Raw genomic sequence first — 27013 nt, forward strand, 5'->3', positions numbered from 1 at the left:
TGTGCAAACCACCATGTGAATGCTAATATGAATTCCGGACGTCGTAAAAAGTGTTAATCACAACTATAGCTCATATGACATTTTTAAGAGCAAGAAAGTGCGTGGATCTTGCAGACAAAAATGGATAACTGTCTCTTTTTTGCCGGCCACTGGACAACGAACAGCATCTGTCAAAACTTCTGTGATTAGTCTATCCAACCACAAGAATTGCCTCGACTGGAGGAAGATGAATGTGGTCCAGATGGAAATCGAGGGAAGTTAGCTTGGTCCCTCCTTGCTCCATGGATGTTGTCATATGGATCACTTCTTCCAGGACACTGGCCGAACGGGACCTGACTAATGGGCATTGCATACTTTGTCATATCAAGATGTGGAGCATACCGATCCATCACTGACGACGCAGGGCCACCTGAGAATTGGCCATAGGAAGGGGGAGTGTATAGATGAGAATGTGTACTTCCTAGCAATATCATTAATGTTGTCATTCACAAGATTTTCGGAAATGTCATTACCTCCCGCTTTAAAAGAAAACTCTACTCCAGTAGTAAAATGTGAGTCTCTTTCCTGTGGAGCTACAGATGATGGTTCCAACGGAAGATGACTTGGTGTATTTCTATTCTGATCGGGCAAGATGCTAATGTCTGATAGCTCAACATCGTTCTTCCTCTCTTCCTGCACCTGACCCTTTTTCTTTCTTCTCCTTTTACGAGAAATAGTGCTCGCATGTCCGGGAGAGATCTTTCTCTTGGTACCATCAGAGCTTTTATGGTTTTCATCTCTAGCTTTTTTCTCTTCTAAAGTGGCATCCTTCACCAAAATTTCAGCTTCCGTATGGTCCTCTGCTGGAAGACTATCTACTGGCTTCTCTGATAAAATTCCTTTTCTGAATGGAGGCCCCTGGTCTTCAACTATGTGTCCCTGGCGTGCAGCTATTCTTTTGTGCTTCACTGTCCAATCGTCACGGCTCCACAGATTCAATGGAGGTGGACTCAAATTCCATTGTTCCAATTGATTATCATTCACATCGACAGAGCCGGGCAAGTAGAATGACTGAAGAAGAAAGATTAGATACAGGTCACTCAAGGTCATATAAGGCATTCTCATACTTGACACCAGACAATCCAGATGTCTACATACCTTGCCTGAGAGACTCTGACTATCTTCCCATATTAAATCATATTTACTTTGTTTCTTATCAAGTCTGTTAATAAGGAGAAAATGAAACATTACACCAGAAATTTACTCACCGAAAGAAGATGATACCAAAAAAGTAAAAATTGAAACAAGATAATAAGGATTAAAGATGGGCAAAATTCAAAAGAGCAACCCTGTTTCAAAATAACATCAATAAGTGTTTCATCCTATACTTCATCCCAATATGGGCATTATTCCAGCACTATTTTAGCACGTTTGGTCAAAACTATTACAGTGTAGAGCAAAATTACTTTAATTAAGTCAAAATCACTACACATGCAACATTGTTGTATCAACAATATACTTATTTCAACTTGGTCAAAATTGCTCACAGTTCAAACTTGAAGCAATTTTAGTCAAAACTATTACACGTTGTACCAGTTTTGACCTACGTAAAACAGTGTATAACAGTTTGACCAAAATTGCTCGTAGCAGTTTTAACCAACACCGCTACAACAGTGCTGGAACATGGATATTTTGGATGAAAAAAGGGATGGGGTGCCCTTCTGATATATTTTCAATATGTGGGATCCTTTTAACAATTTACAAAAATAAGGGGTTCCCTTCTGATTTTTGCCCATTAACAAATGTACCTTTCAGTCTCCTTCGGAACTATAAGAATAACCAGCTTCGGCTTGAACTTTAGTGCATGATCTATGAACTTATTGGCAAGAGCTGCTTTAACACCAAAAGGGGGGTTGAGACCCATGATCTGTTTCAAAGATTTAAGGAACTTAACAAATGGAAAGTAATACAGCTTTTGCTGAAATTTGAAGTATATGTTGCTATACTCGACAGACATATGATGTGTTTTTAATTAGGAGTATTTACTTTGGGTATTATAACATTATTACTTGATAATTCTCTTATTATAACAAAAACAGTATTTTATCCCTCTCACTTAGTATGAGAATAAGTAGACTCTTCTAGGTTTAGGAAAATCTTCTCAATGCTTTAAGAGGGAGACAGGTGAGTCTGATATGACGACATAGCCTCCCTTCCCCTCTTCAAAATCCAGACTTCTCCCTTCTCCACTTTTTTCCCCAACAGTCACTCTTTCTCACTCCCCTTTTCCTTCAACAATGAGAAAGTGTCATTTCTCTCTACCCTCTCTGTTAGCTAATTTAGCAAACACCATGAAGCCCTGACATAGCACGCCCCTCTCAAGCACAAACTTGTTCGTATGATCATTGCACGAGGCCACAAACTAGGAGTAATCCTAGCAATCATGTGTTTATGCACTTTGTCACCAGGAAACAGCTACATATCCGATTGAGAACTCAAAGCAGCCCCTATAACCCTACCGCATCCACACTACTTCCTGTGCCCCACCCACAAGCTCATCTTTGCCTTAGATTAGCACGCACATCTCAACTTACAATAGCTACCTGTTCCTTCATGATAACTTCTAATCCAACACCTAATATGATTGGTTGTCACAATCTTACGCACCCTAACAGGAAAGGAACTAAGGGCCAATATCAAGTTGGACCGCCACCCAAGTGATGCTCTGAAAGTGAACCCTTCATGTGCGCAAATAGCCTCAACTGACTCACTATAAAAGGATACCTTCTTGGACCTGAACCAGTTTCATTTCGAGCATAAAAAATGCATGAACCAAAGCCCGACCTTATAGAAAAAACTCCTAACTAAAAATATTCAGGCAGGTTCTGATTTCAGCCTTTTCAGGTTTCTGAATTTTTCAGAATTTATGAACGTTTTCTTTTGGGAATTTTAGGTTTTATACTTGCAAAATTTTAGGTTTTATAAAAATTGTCACTTTATGGTGAGGATAAAATACAATTAATGCACAGATTATTTATTATTATTTTTGTCTTCATTACCACTTTATAAGTAATAACTATATAATATATAATTATATATTCATATGTATAATTGCATAAATAACTAACTGGCTTGAGTCAGTTTCTTCTAGTTTTATATAAAAACTGAAAGACCTAACCCAAAGCCAGAATATATTTCGCATCTTCAAAATCCAAACAAAACACCATTAAAACCCAAGAAAACCTCAAGTTTTGGTTTGGTTTGGTTCGGTTCTTTTTTTAATTCAATACAGGCTGGATATGTCTAATTTTTTACCCACCCCTACTTAGAGTAGATGTTGAAACTCCAATGTAATTTTTATCTAAAATACCTTTATTAGTAATCTCTCTTATTGTCAATGTCTCTCTTCTAGCATCATCCTCATTCTCTTGAGGAATATTTTTCCAACAATATTAACTCCATCACAAAGATAAGTATTTTTCTTGCAACCCTTCATGATTTATCACTTTGTCTATAAAAACTTCAGAATCCTAGGGTATCCTTAATTTGAGCAAATAAAGGAAGAAGAAATAAATTCAAGAAGATTTTTCATCATGTCTGGCAATCAACTCTTTTGAAGATCTAGATCATTGCATCATGAAAACCCTCGACCATTACAATAATATTCCATTGTTATGTCAGTTTATTTTTCCATTAGTTTTTAACAAGTTGGACATAGATAATAACGATACTCTAACTTGAGAGAGTGCTAGTTCCCAAATGAAGTATTTATTTTTTGGGTATTTGATCAAATCCTATACGTGGTGTAATAGTTTTCTTTTAATTACAAAAACATAATTATATTCTTCTAAACTTGTGAAATATCTTACCAATTTTGATCCAGTTGGCAATTCATGTGGTTTCACAGTCATCCAGTCTCTTCTTTCAAAATTGAAATCATTCTGTGAAAAACAAACATCATTGGTAAGTCGTACAAGAAACTAAACATAGCAATGTCGTACATCCATATTTATACGAATAGATATTCGATTCCACTACATAAAGAAAATGAAAGAGAAGAATCTACTTTTGTAATATTGACTTGAAAAGTGTTCTGTAGCCATTCCTAACCAAATTAATCCAAACAGGGCATTTTTAAATTGCATTCAATCTGAACTAGTTTCGTCAAATTGCAAAAACAATCTCCTCTCTCCAAGCAAAGAGCTTTATTCCATGACTCAGTGCAAGCAAATCAAACAAATGCCGGAACAACTTTGAGGTCACCAAGGTTTAGAATGGGCAGCAGCACAATTCTAAATGTTACTCCAAACTAGAAACCAATGTATGCTGGAATTTTGCACAAGGTAAAAGAATCTTAATTGTGATCAATTAGATTATGAAAATTTTCTATCAATCACTGCATCCTCCCTGTCCTTATTTTCTCATTATCTTTTCCGCCTCAGAACATATTATAGGTGCAAAGAAGTTCAAATTGATCAACATAGCAAAATGAACCATAAATTCTGAAGAACAGAATAATGATTATCAATGAACCATACATTCTTTCTAGTTCATCACAATTCAGTAAGTTCTGATGTTAACAGACCCAACTGGTTGGCTGGTTGGGTCTAACATAGTTTCTTTATTATTATGCATAGTAAGTCTGAAGGTTAAATTTCACTTTTCTTATTCTGATAGATTATAGTAAGCTACTGAGAGACTTCTATATTTCTAATGTGACATATAAGCTGTCACATTAGAATGGTACGCCTGTTATATCCTAAAAAGAAAATTATTTCTCCATCAGCACTACAAAAGGCAATTACCAACACACAGCATGTGCACATGCAAGGGTAGGCAAATAAGAAAATCTATCTATTTTTGTAAGATGCATTCCATGGATTTCTCCATCTTGGGATTGCACAATAAAACCTGACTTTAAACCTAGTCCAGTTGTGTGTAGTGCTAACTAGACCTATGCCAGAACAATTTCTCAAGCTACATTACATTTGCCCAGCTTACAAATAACTTGCTGCATGAAACAAACAATAAAATTGATGAATGTTATTTAACTAAAAAATGAAAATGCAGGATATACAACATTTAACAAAAAGAGAACAAAATCACTTGAGAGTAAAATTGCCCAGCACACGTAGCCAAGCAAAGATATATTTAGGACCCATAACTACTATAGTTTATGAAAGCAGAGGTTTCTCAATAAGTCTCTGAAAATCTTTGAGATTTGGCGAATCAAACATGAAATGACATGCCTACAATTATTGATAAACATGGGTAGGATCAATATCAGAACAGGTACATATTACAAAGATCAAAAAGAAAACTGAAGAAGACATTTTTATTTTTCAGTTCTTACCTTCGGTTGTATGATATCATAGTTCTTGAAATTGCATTTCTTTCCAGCAGAATCAAGCTTTTCTTTCATTAAAATGCTGAAATCATTAGCACCACAGCAGAAATCAACCACCTGGAGATAAACATACACATTCAAGAGGTGACTTGTTTTAGGAGGGGATCTATCATTCTATGCTGCAATAATAAATTAAGCCATCAGAATGCAATCCATATTAGTCTTCACAATTTTGTAGCTGTGGCTAGAAGGACAAGGATTATAGGGAAGATCATCTTCTCATAAAACAAATTAAACTAAAGGTGCAACCAATATAATTTATACATAGCAGAAACTTCAACAGATGGAGTCATACAAACAAAGGTGTACATATTACAGTCAGATTCAGTTTTATTTTTAAAATTATTATCACTATATCCTTAAAAATTAGGTCTCCATAAAGCCTACAGAATAAGAGCCTAGCTCAAGGGAAAGTTGTCAAGGAGGGGAGACATGCCACAGGCCATGCTAGAATTGGGGTTCCATGACAGCCTGGTTGATGTAGCCAGGTTGTCACTATATTCGCGAGGTATTTCTTTCTAAGAAGATTTTACAGCCCACTGTACCGAAGAAGCATATGATGATGATAATTTCATGCATTTAAAAAGTTTTCATTTAACTAATCTATATAATCAGAGTGAGCACAATCAATATCTATCTCCAACTCAAGGAGTGCTAGACTAGTTTATCATAACTTGCTGAACTATTTTACTCATTACTTAATTACTTGTTTCCTCTATGTATAGGTTCTATTCAAAACAGTTCTTATATCAAGTTGCAACAACGGCATGATAACTTTCCCCATGAAGGGAACCCGCATCAAAAGTATAGTCATATTAAAGTAGAGAAGTAAAATTATCCAAATGTAATCATTTAAAGGTGGTGGATCTCTCCTTCTATGAGCATGTAATAACAATCTATACAACGTGTCACTACATTGACAATTCTAGAGCAAAATTTAAGCCACCAGCATATAAAATCTTGCTCAAATCCACAAGCTAACTTCAAGATTGATTACATCTTTCTGAATGAAATAAAGGTAAACTAAGAATTAATAAAATACTGTCTTCATAACTACAGCGACCAACAAGAAACTTACCGTATCACCATCCTGAACATACCACTGCATTTTATCTACAATCTACATGGAAAGAGCAGGTTTATGAGGACAAAAGAAAGTACCATTGACATAATGAAGTAAATAACATAGGAAGGAAACTCAGTAATTATACACTTAATGGCATATAAAAAAATCAGAGATGTAGATATTTTGCGTTACAAAGGTAGGAAGTTAATTATTGATCTGAGTCACTAAAACTGCACACGTACACAAACCCATAAGGATTAACTCCAATGTTATTAGTTAGCATTAATAATCTCAGGTATTAGCTGTACTAAATTTACAATAGAATATTGACCAGATAATATTTTTCTTGTAATAACTTGCTCAAAGAAAAAGGAAATGTGATTTTCTCCAAGGAGGTGATAATCTCAGAATAATAACTAGTTATATAGTGTAAAAATTATAAGTTCCTATAAAAATTATACATAATAAAACATAGTAACAAAATACATGATTTGATCGCACACATACAAAATGCAATGTATACAACAACAACAAGAAGCCTAATCCCATTAGCGGAGTCAACTACTTAAGGCAAAACAAAAATTTTGTATTCCCACTATGATGTTAGAATTAATATGTTAAAATAAAATCTGTATTATGAAATATATACACACATACTTTTATGCTCCTTTGCGGTAATTTAATAGTGGGAGACAAAAAAAAAACCAATAACACCATCTCATCAATTGATGTAGTCATTTAACTTAATATTTACATATGTCAATTAGATAGAAATTCATAATCAAACCAAACATGCCAATTAATAGGTAGATGAAGGAATACAATATAATATATTTATCTAAATGTAGAAGAATAAAATATCACTTTATGATGCTACGAGCAAAAGATTAGAATTGCAAAGAAGAGGATGTTAAATTGAATGTGTGGACATATAAAGATGGAGATAATAAACGAGAACATTAGAAAGTCGGGCTAATGTCGAATAAGGGAAAACTTCAAGAAGAGACAAGTTTAAGATATATATACATGTACTTAGGCATCCAATAAATGTCCTAGTTAGACAATGTAAGACCATCATAAATAGTCACATTAATAGAGGAAGAGGGAGACCAAAGAAACTTAGTTAGTAATAATAAAATAAAAGAAAATTTATTTAAATATAGATCAGGATATACTAGGGGATTAAGACTAATGGCGTAGGAGAATCCACATAGCTAATTCTAATTAGTGCGATAAAGGCTTTGACTGTTATTATTGTTCAATTATACTATTTAAGATTTGTTGTTGTTGTTCAATGATACTACGCAACCTTTAAGATCTATTTGATTCACTAAAAATTAGTTTTTTCCTTGCATCATGAAAATAAAAAAGTTTACAAAAAAAAAAAATTATTAGTCTTATTTTGACTCCTTAAGAGAAAAAAAAGACGGTGCACGAAGCTCCTGCTAATACGGGGTCTAGGAAAGAAAAAAGATATTCTTACGCAAAGGTTAATAGTGTTTCTTAGAAACAAGAAAAAAATAATCTATTTTTATTGATTCATGTATTTCTTAAAATTTTGTTAACATTTATATATTCATAAACAATCTAGTTTTATGAAGATATACATTATTTGACCGAAAAAAATCTAGCTTTATTCCTTTCGATAGAGCTTGACAGGAAATGGTATCCATGCAGTAAAAATACAACAACTAAGCTTTATCCCACTAGGTGGAGTTGGTTATATGGATCCTTCTACGTCATTGGACTACTATACCCTAGTATATTATTATCTATACTTAAATAAATTTTATCTTATTTTATTTTTGCTAACCAAATCTTTTTTTATCTTCCTCTTCATCATTTGATGTGCGTATTTGTCATAGTTTTACATCGCCTAATCAGAGCATTTATTGATCGTTTAAGTACATATCTGTACCATCTTAAACATATCTCTCGAAATTTTTCCTCAATAGATACAACTCCAACTTTCTCTCAAATCCTCTCATTTCTTATTTTGTCCATCCTTGTATGTCGACACATCCGCCTTAACATCCTTATCACTGCAACTTTTAGCTTCTACTTATGTGTTCGAGTCATAGTCTATTATTCAGTGTCATATAACATAGCAAGTCTAAACGTCGTTTTGTAGAACTTCCATTTAAGTTTTAAAGGTACTTTATAATGGCATAAAACACTCGACACTCGCCTTTATTGTTATCATCCTGCTTGTATTCTATGGAAGGCATCTCTATCAATCCCTCCATTATTTTGCAAAAATGATCTTAAATACTGAAAGTTCTCTATTCTAGGCTTGTTATCTCCTATCTTAACAATTGCGTCTAATATAGCTAAACTTAAAAAGGGCAGCCCGGTGCACGAAGCTCCCGCCATGCGGGGTCCCGGGGAAGGATCCATTGTACGCAGCCTTACCTTGCTTTTTGCAAGAGGCTGTTTTCAGGATTCGAACCCGTAACCTTTTGGTCACATGACAACAACTTTACCGTTGCGCCAAGGCTCCCCTTCGTCTAATATAGCTAAACTTAAATTTCATATATTCTGTCTATCTTCTACTTAGCCTAAAATCTTTCACTTTTAGTGTTTTCCACCAAAATTCTAGTTTACCATTTACTCCTTTATACGAGTGTCAAAAATGAATCCTACAAGTAAACCCTACCCGAGTCGACTCGAAAAAAATCAGGTTTGAGTTGGGGCTTTTGGGTTGAGGATTTTCGGATTCAGGTTGAGTTCGGGTTAGGAGTTTTAGGGTTGATTTAGTTTCAGGTCAAGTTTGAGTTGACCTCGGTTGACCTAAATTTAGGATTTAAGATTTTTTTGTTTAAATCAAATTTTGTTATGAAAATTACGATGTTTTATGTACATAAATAACAGAATGTAGTATAACAATGATAAAATATTGAGATAAAAGTGAAGAATTATAAGAAAATAATATAAAGATTTTTTCGAGTAGGGCGAGTTATTCGAGTTATCCAAGTTCGGGTTTAGGATTTTCGGGTTGAGTTCATATTCGGATTGATATTTTTTTGGTAATTGATCATCAACTCAACCCGAACCCACTCAACCCACCTAAATTAACACCCCTACCTTCACATGTCTCATCTACCAAAACAAAATCATCTACAAACAACATGTACCACGGTACTATGTTTTGAATGTGTCATGTGAGTTTGTCAAGGATTAGTGTAAAAATACAAGGAAGTTGATCCTTGATGTAACCCTATATTTATTGAAAATGCTTCAGTTAATCCGTTTTAAGTCTTTACTCTAGTCGTTAGATCCTCATACATATCCTTAATTAGTTTAACATATACTGCTAATACCTCTCTTTTCTAAGATTCTCCGTATAATTTCTCTTTGGACTCTATCATAAGCTTTTTTTAAGTCAATAAATACTATGCGTCAATCTTACTTTTGCTCTTGATACTTTTCAATTAGTTGCTTGGGAAAATATATAACTTCTATTCTCGACCTTCGAGGCATAAACTCAAATTGATTTTTAGTTACCGAGATCTCCTTAATCTTTTTTCTTTTCTTTTTCCTAAAGTTTCATGGTATGACTCATTAGTTTAATACTCCTATAATTTATATAATTTAATACGTCTCATTTATTCTTTTATAAGATAACTAGAGTACTTATCCTCCATTGATCAGACATTTTTTTCATTTTCAATATTATGTTAAATAATTTTGTAAATTATTCAACACCTTGTTTACCTAGACACTTCCATACATCTACAGAACATCATCTGGTCCAACGACTTTTTCATTTTGCATCCCATTTAAAACTTGTTCTACTTATGAAATTTGAATTCTACAATAAAAATTTAAATTTCTATACTCATTTAACTTGCTTAAATTACCTAACTTAATTTGGTTACCTAAACCTTCATTAAAAAGTTGATAAAAATATCACTTCCACTGCTCTTTTATTTCTCCATTTATACCCTATTGCATTTATTTTTAATACACCTTATTTAGATAAAATCTCTTGTATTCAATAAATGTCTCTTTCCCATTCTTTTGTATTCAATTTTTGATATAACCGTTCAAAAATTTCATTCTTTACTTCATTCACTATTTTTTAGCCTCACTGCTTTCTTAGCCTCGGTACATTTTTTAAAATTTTCCTCATTCTTACAAATATATAATTTCTTATAGGTTATTTGTTTTTTCCTTCCTTTTTTTTTGTACTTTCTCATTCCACCACTAAGATTCCTTAATTGGTGGTGCATGCCTATTTGACTCACCAAATACACTCTTGACTACTACTTTCAACTTTGATACCATCTTATCCTATGTCATATTAAAATCACCGCATATTTCACCAAATGCTTAATACTCTTACCCTCTATTGATACTATAATTTCAACTTTGACTCACTTAATGCATATTCCACCACTTAATTATAGGAGTCGTGTATATTCCTTCTATTAATACTATAATTGAGGCATATATCCAACTCTACTAACCTATGTTGGATAGTTAAATTTTCTCCAAAAAAGACTTTGTAATCTTCACAAATCTTTCAATCCCTCTTCCTAACCATAAGAAAGTCAATTTGCAATTTATTATTCCCACTTTAGAAAGTAACCAAGTGTTCTCTTTTCTTAAAAAAATGTATTATCTAGTATAAGGTCATATACCATCGTAAAATCCAATATAGTTTTCCCTTCATTTCTCGTTCCAATCTCATTATTCCCACTTTTGAAAGTAACCAAATGTTCTTTTCTTTTCTTTTCTTAAAAAATGTATTATCTAGTATAAGGTCATATACCATCGTAAAATCCAATATAGTTTTACCTTCATTTCTCGTTCCAAACCCATAACCTCATGCACCCTCTCATATTCTTTATTTTTCACTCCAACATGCTTACTTATTTAGATCACCTCCTATTAAAATTATTTCATTTGACGGAATGTTTTCTAATACTTCATCTAGATCGTCCCAACTCTCAAAACCTTGATTTGGTAGCTTCATCTAATCCTACTTGAGTTGCATATATGTTAATTACGTTTATAGTTTCTTTCGCCACTACTATCTTGAGAACTATAATTCTATCCCCCTTTATAACTACTCTTCATCCTTTAATAAACTATTTACAAAAAGACCCACTTTATTTTTTGTTTTACTCTTTCTAATGTACCATAACATAAAACTCGAGTTCTCTATTATTTTTGTTTTCTCGCCAACCCATTTTGTCTCTTGTACACACAAAATACTAATTTTTCTCCTAATGATCATATCTATTACCTCCATTGCTTTACTAGTGAGAGTTCCTATTCCATGTTGCAAATCTTAGACTATTAGTTTTCGTATTATATTTGTTCTTATCCAAATTATGGTGTGAGAACTCAGACCTATTTAACACTACACCAAGTTATCATAGAGATGTAGTGGTCCTTACTGTCAGATCTTGCAATGCGAACTCTTACATATTTACCACTATAGTTGAGTTTTGGAGATGTAGCAGTCACAACTGAGTTTTGGAGATGTAGCAGTCATTGCCGAGATGTTAGTCAGACTTGCAATGCATTCCTTCCATGGAACAATTTAACATTAACACAATAATTTAATGAATTCATTCATTGAACATTGACATAGTTTAACGTTAGCTGATAATCTCACGTATCCCTCCTCCTTTATCCCGGCTTGGAACATTTGTGATAGTTCCAAATCATGTAGTAAAAATAAGCATTTAAAATAGATGTAGATATGAAGATAAGAGTAATGCAAAGAAGCTATTGTATCATGTATCAGATGCAATTAACTGCACCAAAGCACAACTATTGTAAATTACTTACCTGTTTAAGCTTGTCTACATTTGTGAAATGACGGCCAAAAGATGTATAGCGCATTCCATGGAGAAAAGGTGCAAGATAAACTCTAAGCCTTTCCTGAAAGAAAGAGACCAAACGTCAAGATCATCTTTATTAATCAGGCTCTCAATCTCTGCAGCTGAAGCTTAAATAATGCTCCTATAGAATCATTGCCACTGCAACCAACTTATTTGATGATAAAAGAGTAACAATGCCTTCCATAATAGATACAATAGAATCAGACCCACCCAGGATAGATAAAGTTTGTCACAAATATTGACGTATGGCAATGCCAGAGTACATAAACATTCGTGAACAAAATTAATTACAGTAAAAAAAATGCAAGAGAAAGCATTCTTAATGGGGAAAATCCAAAAGATCCAAGATTGTCATAATCAAACAATCCCAATAAGGATCAGCTAAGATGGATAGAAATCAGAAAAGAAGGATCCTATTTTGGTTGAGAATCAGGCAACTTAGGACACTGTTATGTGGTACACAAGAATCCTAGGAAACTGCCAAAATCAACTCACGTCCAGAGGAATTGATTGGAATCCAATGAAGCTGCAAGGGCCAAACAAATTGGCTAAGATTTCTCTAGAGAAAACAGTTCTAACATGAGAAAGGGTACAAAGTGAAAGGAGATGGAATGATATGATGATAAAATAAAATTAATGATGATAATGTCATAAAAAAAACAAGAGAGAGAGAGAGTAGCAAAAAAGGCTAAATGTTTTAACTATCAAGTACTTTTTACATTAGCACTAATCAAAATTAAATGCATTAAGTATTAAGTAAAATGAACATTGGATATATGAAATGTATGTTTGAGAAAAAAAAACAAAGATGAGATGAATGCAAATGAAAATTTTCAAGGCGACAATTTTAGATATCTCACATTCATTATTCGATAAAGGCATCGTTAATAGGGACAAAGAGTGAATAGTTAAAAATATAGAGGCTTTTGGAATCTTCATTCTTGGATGGTTGTGTACCCCTTAAGCTAAAAGGAAAATTTTATGAAGTTGTCATGCAATCTACAATAGTTTATGTATTAGACTCTTGAGTTACAGAAACTACATTTGAAATTTTAATGAAGAAATGAAATTGCTTATTATGGCTGTTGTGAGGTTGTCGAAAAAGGAAATATAACGCCATTAACAACAATTATTGGAGAATAATGAGAAGTATCTTTGACAAATGAAAAAACAAGAGAAATTTATTTGAGATGATATAGGGACATATTCAAAAATGACCCACAATATCTTTAGTTAAATGAGTTGAATCAATCCAAAAGGAAGGAAGAGCTAAGAAGTAGAAGAATACCAAAGAAAAATCACCCTAACATAATAAAAATAATTTAATTAAATTGAATATTTCTAGTAGCAACGTATCAAGCTCAAGGGAGGGATAAAATCCATCATACATATAGCATACCTCAAATAGTTTGGACAAATACAGGCTTCAAGATGAAATTATAGATCTTTTGTGCGGTATCAATCAATTGATTGCGATCTATATCACATTGAAAATACTGAATACAAAGCATATAATGTTAAGTTGATGTAAATACCCTCCATTTGATCATCTGCCTTAGTATCTCAGGTTCACATATAGCTTTAGCATCCTCCACAGAACCTCCTTTCTCCAACTTTTGTAATACTGTTCGAATAGCCTACAAACAGAATCCTAACCACATTAATTTGAAAAATAAAAAATGGTAAAAGAATGAATTTGACTCAGATATTTTTATGGTCAATTATGTACCTCAACAGAACCCTCAACCTTGCCTAGTGTAATGCTCTTATCAATATTGTGTCTTGTACCACTGCCATATGAATGAGTAGATGGCCTTGGATATTTTCTAATTATATCTTCCATGCTTAAAGAAGCTGAAACCTGTTTGAATATCTCTGAAGCCCTTCACAATGGTATTCATATTAGAAAAATATCAGCCACTAGGTTGACAATAATTAGAGCTACATTTCGAATTATGTTATGTGGAATGAAGTAGATAGATACTTTGTAATTTATTATATGAAAAAAAATGACTCAGGCAAAGGGAATTCCTTCACCACCAGAATTAGCTGTATAAAAAAAACTCACTTGAAATAGCATCATGACATTATGAAGAGTTTTGAAACAATTCTTTGGCCAAAAGGAAAACAAAGGCTTACCGTGCTTTTGCTTCATTATCTATACTAGGGAATGAACTTGGTCTTTTTGCAACTATGGAAGAAGGGGCCGGTGCTATGCCCCTTGACTCTTCTACAGGAATCTTACCGCCCGCAATAATTTTCTCATATTTGCCCCGTTCATGCCGTGGACTGGCAATTGATTCCTGCTCTTTCTTCTGAGAAACAACTATCCTTGCAACTTTTTCCTTGGAGCGATTTCCCTCTGAACTAGCCACTTTGACTGGCTTTAAAGTTACCTGGTTTTTTGTCAACTCACTAGAAATGATACTTTTCTTTTCTGCCGATGCTTTAACTTTTCTTTTTGGCAAATCTAAACGTTTTTCAGTCTCTGGATTTTGAGGAAATATAATATGATTTCTAATTGGAGTTCCCAGTCCTTCCTTGATGTGGTGTTTTCTGGAGAGGAAAAAAAGGGAAAAGAACAGTAAAATAACAGAACTTACAAAAATTCTTGAACCAGGAAAAAAACACAAAAACAGACATACAGGCAAAATATCAAGATTCGATTAGGATGAAGATCATCCCAAGCCCTTTGTTCAATACCCTCATTGTTTTTGAATGCTATCTCCCTGCAATTTTCAGTTAGTAAAGAAAATAAAATGCATTCTCTTAGCTCCTTCATGATTCATCTTTATAGCATAAAACACAGAGTTACCTTGGCAAGCACTTTCTGTGATAAGATTTCGGACATCTTCTGCACATTGCAAATCGCAAATCTTTAACCTCCTTGTTTTCTCCTTGTTTGCAAACAACACACTTGTGAACAGGGCATGTAAAGAACTCCCCAGCTATTATTTTTGTTCGAAACTCAGAGGCTTCACTTTCACTATGAGGAAAAACCCATTCTGCAACACACTTTGGGTGGTAAAAGTGACCGCATGTTGCAGAAACACAAGCATATACCTAGACAAGCAAATCAAAAAAAAGAAAATAATGAATTATTATTAGTAGAAGGGGAGCCAACGGTAAAATTGTTGCTTTGTGATCAAAAGGTCATGGGTTCAAATCCGAAAACAGCCTCTTGCAAAAAGCAAGGTAAGTCTACATACAATGGATCCTTCCCCTGGACCCCACATGGCGGGAGCTCTGTGCACTGGGCTACCCTTTGAATGAATTATTATTAGTAAGTGATATACAAAAGCCATGCATTTGAGACAAGTAGCAATATAATAGAATGTGAGATTGACAATATCCAGAGAAACATAATAAATAATGCACTTAGAGCTACCTATTCATGCCAGCATTTGGAACTCTCTTGATAAACACAAGACAGAAGGGACAGAATAGATATGAAGAAGACCAAACAAAGTCACAAGAAGATAACCAGATCAGAAGTTGAAATGAATTGGTAAATACCAAGTAGACTCAGTGAAAATAGGATGATCCATACGGAATTAGAGGTGTTCCCTAGAAGTTAAATTGAATAAGTAATGTGGATTCAAGTCAAATATTTAATATTACAGCCTAAAAGCATCATGCATTACACCTACAGGTAGTGGCAGAGTATTTTGTTTGAGACATAGCATATCCTACTCAACATAAGGAGGTAGAAGACAGAAACCAAGAGCAATCAAGTGGCGGTGGAAACGACCTTGAGGATGACGAAGATTGTTAACTTAATAAATTTCATGACACTGATTTAGAATAAGAAGAGAAAATATGATATTATCAACGCAAAGGATGAAGGATGAATTAAAGAGTTATAATAAACATATGGAAGATGATGAAAATGCTGAATGTTGACAGCCATGACCTATTTGAAGCTTATTATTAATTGTTATACAGAAATTTGTATGATATCTAGTATATTTTGGAACTTGGAAATATGATGTTTGATGATGATAGAATAGATTGATGATTTAGAACCTAAGGTGATGTTTTGCTTAAGCCTTTGTCATGAACTTGTATGCTGCTTCACTTATGAGGATAAAGTTTTTTCCGTTCTAATATTCACATGTTTAAACATATTTTGGAGTTAGATGGTCGCTGAAGATTTATTTCAAATTTGAGAAACAAGTGTCCAATTTTTCACTTTATTTGTGAGTAATAATAGTGAAATTAAATTGCAGGATCTTATGGTATGAATCCATGGAATCCAAACTATATAGGGAAGAGAGTCTAGCTACATCTGTGATAATTGAGTTAATTAACAATGGACGAACATTCTTATCTATAAACATCAGCTTAGTTTAAACATATCAACTAGATTATACATAAATATATATAATGAAATAGACATTTTTGGGTGGTAAACTGTGCACCAATTGTAGTGTATTGGCATTCCATGTAATCACACAATTTTTTTAAATTAAGTTCCCCCAACCCACCAAAAAAGAACTAGCAAGATTTAATGAGTAAAAGATTTAGCATTCATAAATTGGTGGGGGCATTTAGAAATAATTAAATTCCAGAGACATTATGTGGAAAAGGAAAAAATATCCTGCAAGTCACTCACACTTGGGAATTGGGATCTTTGCATTTCACTAACTTCTCACATCAATTAGATGTTCAAAGCATACTAAGCTTAGTGTGTCATAAAATCCAACTAGTTAGCTAGTAAAAGGATAGCTATTGCTCAAATCTCGTGTCATAAATTAAACAAGCTCTGCTGTTTTAGACCTCAATAAAAATTGAAATACCTTGTTTGCATGCAATTGGAAGCTGCATAATAGGTATGGAACAAAGAAATGGCAACAACGAGATCCCAATATACAGATCAACATCTCATTCAACTTATAGGGAATAGCAATATCAGACTGGAACCAAAATTGTTCAAACATAAAAGTATAATGGAAAAAAAAATAAATCTTTTATAAGATACCATATTACCTCGGCACCATTTGTCTTGTCAGATGAGCCTAGTTTGCCACAGCAAAAGCATTGATGCTGCTTATATAAGCAGTTGTTGCATAAGAAGTTCTGAATCAACTGTGTAAAATTTTACAATAAAATTATAAGAAAACCATAGGAAGAAGAGAGCAGTCCATTAACAGAATTCCTGAAAAGTCCCTTAACAGTACTTCAACATCTGCTGCCGTTGCGAAGCCGAGAGATCTACACAATGAATTTTTTCCAGCTGACTTGTAGGCATGAAAGGAACGCAAACAAGGTCCATCACAACTGCATTATAGTTTAAATCATGCTCTCCAAAGACAAAATAAGATAGAGAAATCTAGAAATTTCAAACATAGGAATGCATCATGTTGGACCAATCTTTAATTAAATCTACCCAAAACTGATAATTGGTATACAATGCTTTTTTGCATGTGTGACTCATAGAGCAATTGCTTACAAGAAAAAATGATAAGCATGTTAGTACCCCGATGGTTGAAGGGGAGATGATTGGAACCCCAAGTTATTTGACTACGATTTTGATGTTTAGATAAAAGGATTTAAGTTAGGTCATGCATTGTTATCTAATGTGTGTTTATTGTATTGGGACTTAGGAATACACACAGGATCACTCAATAACTCATAAGTCTGTTGAAGTACAAAAAAAAAAGATGGTATAGGGCATCTAAGGGACCAGAGGATAAGGAAAATCAGAGATGGATGTACCTAGAGCAAAAGACGTGAGCATACGAGAAGGATGACACCGAAAGGGAAACGTGGAGCTTGGTGCATCTGAGCGACGAGAGGCTTAACGGAAGAGTACAACAATAGAGTTAGAAGGAAGCACAGAAAGTACGCTAGAGGGCTTGGTGCATCCAAGAGATGCGAGGCTTAGTGAAAGAGTACAACGGTGGAGTGAAAAGAAAGCAAGACAAGTGAGTTGAAGGTGCATCCAAGGGACGAGAAGCTAGGTGGAATGTGGAAGGTGGAAGGTTGCATAGGTAAGTTGTTGAGAGATGAGTTGAGTCAACCTGTAATTGGGCAATGTAGAACTCAATTTAGGCGGACTCGACCTTAGTAGACTTGAGTCAAAGGTTATCCAATCCATCGGAACTTTAGTCGACTAATAATGTTTTTCAGATCCAAGACGACTCAGTTAGTAGATCCAAGCAAGGTGATCAATTGATCGGAGAAGGCTTCCATTCAACTGAAAAGGTGTCAATTCAATCAATCGTGTGATCCAGATCAAACACGGGCGATGCAATTAGAAATCTAGATTAACCGAATGTTCGATCAACCAGAAAGGGTGTATAGTCGACTAGAAGCTACCACAATAACAACTATCGATAGACGAGACACTTTAGTGGATGAAGCTAACAGAACAAATCAAACCCATGCGGTTGATCAGAAAGGGTTTTAGTCAACCAGAACTACACCACATCAACTGCAGTGAATAACAAAGCACCTCATAAAGAGAGAGATTATAGGTAAGATCAAAAGGCACGAGGCATAGCACGATCACACAGAATACAAAAATTGCATTCCTCTTTCTTAAGCTTTTAGTGTCTTTAGTTTCTTGTATTATTTCACATGTTGTAATAAGAGGTTTCTCCATTCTGACATTTTACCAAAGAAGAGAAAGCTAGTGGAATTCATGTGCATAGGCTGTGGACTAGCAAGAGTTCTGCACCACATAAATCATTGTGTCTCTTGGTATGTGTGTATGCTCTTATATTTGCTTATGTTTTAACAAATGTGTGTTTGTCCTTGTTTAAAACACAGCAAGAAAAAATAATTTTGCTTTGCAGGTGCACTATTCACTCCCTCCCTCTTTAGCGGTCCTAACTTAGGGTAATCAACACCCTATCACAGCATGCACCCACAAAAGCATGCAATATGAATTATGCCTTGGTGCCATATTGTGAGCAGAACTAAAGAATGGATAACAAGTTCAAACACCGATGTCAGGATCTCTCACTTAAAATCAATTCACCATCTAGTAGAATTTTTCTATCAAGTAAAAAATGATAATTATGTGCCACTCTATCCATGCAAAAAAGCTTCAGTTTTGTTTTCATAAAAATGATCAGCATTAAGCATTCTTCTAGCTATCTCCCACTAGACCAAGCTAGCACTCTTGGCTTGAAATTTCAATCAAGAAAAGTAACAGCATATATGGAGGGAAAAACACTCATATAGAACTTTCTAATAGAACAAGGACTGCCATGTATAAGCTTCTTGATAACGTGATGTACTTTGTCTCCTACCATCCCTCCTCTCAATTTGCTCAACCTATTTTGTGTGGAATCAAACAATTGGATCACCTCTCTTTTTTTTCATCTCAAAACGTTAACAAGAACCATCTCATTCAAGAAGCTTCAACTTTTCAAACTGTGCCACAATTTCTATCTTTGATTGAAACAATATATCTTGCATATGGTCCAATGTATAGTAACAGGGAGATTAAAGAAGGAAGGAGATGACAAATATATACTTAAGTTCAGATGCTGTGTTCCATCTAAAATGATACAGTTTACTATCCTGTATAAACTAAAAAATAACATCATTATCTCATTCATCTTGTCCTTTGTTGTAGCATGTTAAGGGATGTTGAGCATGATAAGATAAAGATTGATATGACAGCACAAGAGACAAAATACTTAGTATACAGTAGAAGATTTCAAACTCCAAACAATTCAATAAGTCACTGACTATGTTTCAAGATCTGTATTTATTAAATTAAAAAAAAAAACTGTTCTTGATATATAACAATAGCAATAAAAGACAATGGAGTAAGAATATTGCATTAAAACTAAAAATGGAGAGGATTAATTTCATATGATATAATGAGCAACTTGCAATAGGAATCAAGGGAGCTGAATCATAGAAAAGTGACACAAATTATTTAGACATTTTGAAATATTTTATTTCTTTGTTATCATGACAACATTTAAATGAGCATTAATAATTTTTTTAAAGAAAAAGGGAACAAAACTGAATAATACCACAAAATGTTACCACCATCGTCACAAATTGCGCAGACTGAATCATATAAATCAGAGTTATCATCTTGTTCTTCATTCACAGCATCATCTCTTGGACCTTCATCCACCTCTCTTGGGCCTTCATCCTCATCATCATCAACAATAAACGATTGCTTCACATCAGAAGCATCTTGATCATCCTGAAAGTTTCATTTTGCCAATGAATTAATGTGATTTGAGATCACTCTAAAACTAATACAAAGGGAAATAGTTTATCCAAATAAAACCATGATCAGCACCAACCTCACTAAACCTTTTCCTCGGCTTGTCCATGATGAACCCTTGAAACAACTGTTCAAATATGAGCATCAAGAGAACTCTAAATAATAACAAAAATCTCATTAACCCTTGTAGTTTATACTCTTTTTCAAAATGACCCTCTGAGTTTTACAATCACCAAAACACCTGAGTTTTAAAACTCTTGCCATTTCAAACACATAAAAAGTGACATGACACACGCAACATATCTGTTACATCACTATTTCATTAGATGAATTAACAACGTTGGTTGAGGACGAATGACAATAGTTTGAAAACTTCAGGATATTTTAATGATATTGATATTCCAGCAGATGTTTTGAAAGAGGGTAAACTTAAGGGGATAAAATGAAAATTTCCCAAAACAATAAGATACTATTTAACCAAAAATATTTGTGTAAACTAAATGATTTGAGGGGAAAAAACTCTTCCAAAAATACGCATTGATAGCAAGTGCAAATGATGTAGCATGAACACACTCACATACTAAATTGATGCACCAAAATTAATCTCTCAAATCACACAAAACATTGAAAGAAATTGATGAAACACCCATGTGTCGTTTTGGCCTCTTTGGGTAACATGACTAAGTTATGCTTTGTGAATCTAAATTATAGTTAGAATCTAGTTGATTATTTTCTAAAATGATCAAGTCAGCAGGAGGATTTGGAGGATTTTCAAAGCTTGCATTAAAGGGTTTTTCTAAAATATCATCATCTAACTGACCATCTAAGGTTTCATTATTAAAGGACACATCTGAGGTGTCACCAATGGGTTTTTCTAAAATGCTATCCAGAGGTTTGCTTCACGTTAAATCATAAATGGATTTGTTAACACTCATCTTTTTAATTACAATTAAAAGTTTTTTAATTATGAGTGAATAAAAGGCTTTGAATGTTGCCTTTAAATTTAGTTCTCTTAATGAAAATTGTTTTAGGTTTACAAAGTTATTAGGTGATCATCTTTTAAATGAATGATGGATTATGCTCATGGAACAAATAATGGTGGTTTGAACATTTTACCAATCTTCTCTAGTGACAATGAATTTGTTGTTGTTAAATCATGCACATTCAATAAAAAGCATATTGAAGTTAGAATTGTAAGAGAACAACGTAGAAGATCAGAAGTTGCGAATGGAGAGTAGAGAGAGAAAAAGCGGTGATTCAAGACAAGTAGAGAGAATGCAGAAAGAGAGAGGAGAGGAGGGAGAATAAAGAGTGGAGGAGGAGCCCTGAGGGAAGAACTCAAGAAGAATTAATTCACACTCACATCACATCCTAGATACAATATTACACGTCTTATGTAGGCATTAGACAACAACAACCTACTTAAATGAATTTGGCTACTAAAACCATTGAACAAACCCATCACTTGCTTGATCATTAGTAGCTCATAAACCTACATCAATTGTATTTCCAAAACATCCAAGTTGACCAAAGCAACAAGACTTAATCAACTTATGTGCTAGCTAAAACTAGCCTTGAGCAAATTCAAGTCAACAACCATCACCTACACCAAATAACACTCCATTCTACCTAAGTCCAACTGCCTCCTTGACTTCCCTAGGTTCGAATTTCAGATATATTCTCCAACCTGAATCCAAACTAGCTATAAAACCCTCCAGTGTTGAGGTTAAACTCCTTAAAGTCATAACAAACACAAAATTGAAGTAGACATATAAGAAAAATCATCAAGAACACCACAATTATTACTGAAAGAATGCCCAAGATACAACTACTCTAGTAATCTGGCTTTTGTATGTTCAAATCTTTGTTGTCTTAACCAAACGTATTGGAAGGTAAGAACCAAGGTTTAAAATCTCGATCCGTGCCGAGATTTTGGTCCAGACCGGAACGATACGATTTCGGTGTCATATTGTGTCATGCCGATATAGTTTCGGTATTTTTTATTTATATATAGTAATTATTAGATAAATATATTTATTATGTATAATTTAAAAATAAGTTGTATATTGATTTTATATAAGTTCTTCATTATTAAACAACTTAATATAAAAAATAATTAAATATAACTTTCTTTAAAGAAAATTGATCTAACAATAACTCAAATTAAAATTGATACATAACCTTTATAGTTCTCCAATGTCCAGATTAAATAATCATAATTATATAAATTAATATAAAATACTATTTTATATAAAATAATTATATAAATTAACTATTTATTTATTTAATAATTTAAATAATATATATTTAAAATAGTAAAAAAATTAGAATATCAATTAAATATTAAAATAGTAAAAAAAATTAAAAAAATTTAAAAGTATCAGAATATAAATTTGATTTATTACAATTTTATTAAAAAAATTAAAAATTTTAAATAAAATTTAAAACATTAAAAACAATTTCAGAATATTATTTAATGAAATTTATTAATTTTAAAAAAAATTAAATATATTTTTTATATTTTATTGGGATAATTTAATTAGGGTTTATGAAAGCCTTTTTAAAATATCACACTTAGAAATTGTTTGATTTATTAAAGTGTAATATTAGTTTTGAATAGTAAGCCCGCTCTCCCGACCCCCGTGTGCCCCTCGATGTCCGCGATGGCAACGGAGGCGTCCGACGCCCCCTCTGGCGGCATCGGAATCGTCCCACGGCGCTTTCGGCTCCCCTAGAAGCATCGTGACGCCCCCACGGATGCCATCGCCCGCGATGCTGACCCCCCCCCCGACGCCACTGGCGGTGGCAGCACCCGAGGCGTTCAATGACGCCTCCCTGCTGCTTGAGACGCTCGTGCATGTCCCCTCGGGATGGTCTAGTGGCTAGCACATAAGGTGTTGTCACCATGAGGTCTGGGGTTCAAATTTCGGCATAACCAAGGTAAATGTCTCCCTTATGTGCTAGTCACTATTCCCAAGGCTAGTAGCCGCCCGTGATTTACCTCCTCCGTGTTGGCCCTTGGATGGGCTGGCGGGGACGCTGGGGGCGAGCGTATTCGCCTTTTGCCACCTTGAGACGCTCGTGCATGACGTACCGGTTTCGGTTCGCCAGCAAAACAATAAAACTGTCCGTGCCGAGCGGCACGAAACGGTATTTCAATCGCTGGTAAGAATATACTTAAACAACTATTTCAGTAAATTGTGAAAGGAAGAACCAAATAAGAATACATTTGAGCTTGTTTGAGTAACATCCGCAGTGGAAAAAAATCCATTTCAACAGTTGTGAAAAAATTGCAATCAACAAGATCTAGTTGTGATAGGATGCCATTTTCATATTCTGAATAGAAACAACTTTTGTATATTGAACTATGTGGTTGTACCTCTCCCATAGTTTTCATAAGATGAATGTCAAATTAGGGAACAAAAATTATGCAAAAGCCATGATGTGAAACCTAGTATAAATCATTCAGAATAACTAGCCAGTAAGATATGAAAACAACTGATTATAGACAAAATAAGTTGAGATGCATGTGCAGCATACTACAAAAGATAAATATTAACAAAAGGTGTGTGTGTATATATATATATATATAAAGAGAGAGAGAGAGAGAGAGAGGCGATCAATAGATTTTATAATCGGACAAGTTGAATTGATTAGAAAGAAAATAAGTTGAGATGGTATGGAATATTGACATATTTAGAGGCGATCAATAGATTTTATAATCGGACAAGTTGAATTGATTAGAATGAAAGGTGTGATTGATAGAGAGGTATAATTGATAAAGGGAGATTAATGAAAACTCGAGATGGCATAATAAAAGATAATTTAATTGAATAGTATTCCTAGAGCTCAATGGAGTGATAAGATTGATATAGCCAACCCCGAATAGTTGGGATGGACCTACTATGATGACAGATAAAATCTGGTAGTTGTAACCCAATTAAAAACTCTAATGCCAAATGGAATATTACCAAGGAATAAGATACCAAATGGACTAATAGTTATGTCTAACAACATGTTCTTCAATAAAAAAATATCTTTGCACCGTCTTCTTTCAAACATTAACCAAATAGGAGAACACACCATCAAAATATCACATAGTTAAATGAAGATATGAAACCAAAAGTGTTCTAAATTTCCCTGTGTACCTCTTAATTGGATCTTATTGCTCAAAAAATTAACCCACATAAATAACTTAACATGAGATGCTAGGATTATCACTGATATGAATATATGTTTGTCCTAATTATTTGGGGATAAATATGTGAATTCTTTCTGTCAATTAAGATTTGTTATATCACTGATAATATCCAGATCATATACGTCATTTTTTATTACCTTTACTAAAGTTTATTTTGTCTCTCTCTACCTTTTACACCTTTCATTCTACTCAATTCAATTTTTTTAACTATAGAATTTATTAGCTGACATTGAATATGCTCTGTCAATGGATCTATGATTACCCAATCCTCGCCATCCACCTATGTTAATCATTATCTTCTACCATAAAAAGGTACTACCATCAGAGACAGACAGTGGATGCTCTCATTACAAAACCAATACATAGATAAAAGACTAATATATAATTTGTACCTCTGAATTTGCTAAAGTTTCATCCCTCGCACTAAATAGTTTCATTAGAAAAACATGTTCCCTGACATCATTGTGAGAAGGTCTAACATCAAATGTGCTGCATAAAACAAAAATCTCAGGAAAAATGAGGAAAAAAAACAACACAGTTAACAACATTTAATTGAATTTAGAAAAAAATAACCTACCTGAAAACAGTGCGTAAATGTTTCCGAAGGCTCCTTTTTGTAGCTTGTGGGTTTTTCCTCAGAAAATGAAGCAAATGCACAGTGATCATTATTGTCCTAATGGTGTCCTCATAATAACTGTTTCTAGGTTTCACAAGACTTATCCACTTTTTGTCTTTGGAAAGGACCATAATCTTGGGTTCCACATCTTCAAATACCAGCTTCCAGCCAATAACTCGTTTGTAGACTTTCTGAAGGCCACCATCAGTTGTTCCGTGCAAGAAAACGGCATTGTCGGCAACATCCTGCTTCTGCCCGTCATCGAAATGGAGGGGTAAAACTGAGAACGAAATAGGTGACTCATCGTCATCTACAAAATAGTAATTTGCAATGGATTGCGGGGCAACCTCCTCATCATCGGAGTCTTCAAGAGACAACATTATCCACAGCAACTGTAACCCCTTGGAACATCATGAAAAAAAAAAATCAACCAAAAAATAAATAAAATACAGGTCTAAACGTGTGAATAAAAATCAATTGAACAAGGAAAAAAAACTCGATATTTTCACTTTCCCAAGTGTGCCCTAGCAAACTGAGAACCTGTTCCAAAATCTCTTCTTTAATTTACAAGAAAAGAGCAAGTACAATGAATATGTCAGGCATCTTATAAATTCCCGGACCAACAATCCTTTGTTCTAAGAATCACAGAATAAAATGACTGAACCCTAAAACCGGCAAGAGGAAACGACTCGAGCATGCGATAAACATCCAACTACGAATGAGATAGGAAAATGAGACGTGAGAAGCAAAAAAAGCACAACCAGAGTAAAAACGGAGAAAACCCTACGAGGAAGCAGATTAGGCGACGCAGCAATCAGCGGAAACCTCGGCGAGGCGCGAACTGCTCCAGAAATCGGCGACGAGCAAATTCATTCCTTTTATACAGTAGACGATAAAACCGTTGCTCGTCCGATGCCCTTGAACCGCGGTGTCAGAACCAAACCGTAAAGTTTTGGGTCATCGGCCCATTAAACGAACCGGTGGCTCGATGGTTCGGATTTAACGTAATAAACCAGTAGACCAAATCATAAATTTTTATATTAAATAAAAAATCAACCCAATTAAACTGACTAAAAATCATATTTTGTTATTTAAAAATATTTCATATTTACAGCATTATTGTTAATTTATTAAAATATTAGTTTGAACTCGGCAGGTAGACCATATCGAATCCAAACGCACGATTAAATTCCACTACATTAATGATTCTCTTAGTACCGGTCCTATGAATATTGAGAGAGGTACATACAGGTACACAGACGTTAGGTGCATGGTGAGATAAACTTCAGATCGTCAATTTCAGATAATCGATCGCTAACTATTACGCCAGATATGTCATGCATCCACTATCTATATTATGTCTTGGGAGCACGCATGACTAAATTCCAGCTCAAGTATGAGGAATGGCAAGTGATGAATCAATAGAAGCTACAACCAGACATCGAGGATGAGAAATTCAAATCGCTCTACAAAGATCAATTCTATCAAATAAATAGGAACTATGAGTTACTAAATACTCATGCCGGTCATGTCTCTTGTTTTCACTCTAAAATTGAAGTAATCTATCAAATGCTAGGTCACTACCATATTGGCGTTCTTGGTTGACAACCCCGACTAATCATCCGAGACGATAACTTATCGTATAGCAATTGACCTTTGATGTAAGCGCGAGGCCGGTGTCGATATGTT

General features: G+C 34.1%; 1 protein-coding gene across 5 annotated transcripts; it reads right to left on the bottom strand.

Moving 5' to 3' along the window:
• LOC122007150 (protein ENHANCED DOWNY MILDEW 2-like) lies at nt 1–26224 on the bottom strand. 5 transcript variants are annotated; one of them, XM_042562952.1, is made up of 21 exons: nt 26112–26223; nt 25672–25725; nt 25286–25575; nt 25101–25197; nt 20587–20634; nt 20305–20483; nt 17488–17587; nt 17297–17395; nt 15123–15370; nt 14953–15036; nt 14447–14863; nt 14037–14190; nt 13843–13944; nt 12255–12347; nt 6465–6506; nt 5333–5443; nt 3849–3920; nt 1788–1906; nt 1138–1201; nt 513–1050; nt 1–409 (listed from the first exon to the last, which is right to left on the bottom strand). In XM_042562952.1, exons 2-21 carry the CDS (start codon nt 25702–25704, stop codon nt 186–188), a joined length of 3114 nt encoding a protein of 1037 aa, XP_042418886.1. In that variant the 5' UTR covers nt 25705–25725; nt 26112–26223; the 3' UTR covers nt 1–185. The 5 variants fall into 5 exon arrangements, with proteins under 5 accessions (XP_042418886.1, XP_042418887.1, XP_042418884.1 ...); XM_042562953.1 differs by having other exon boundaries at nt 25672–25716; nt 26112–26160; XM_042562950.1 differs by having other exon boundaries at nt 25286–25725; nt 26112–26224.
• Nucleotides 26225–27013: the final 789 nt, after the last annotated feature.

This window comes from Zingiber officinale, chromosome 7B (assembly GCF_018446385.1).
Source record: "Zingiber officinale cultivar Zhangliang chromosome 7B, Zo_v1.1, whole genome shotgun sequence".
In the NCBI taxonomy this organism is placed as follows: Eukaryota; Viridiplantae; Streptophyta; class Magnoliopsida; order Zingiberales; family Zingiberaceae; genus Zingiber; species Zingiber officinale.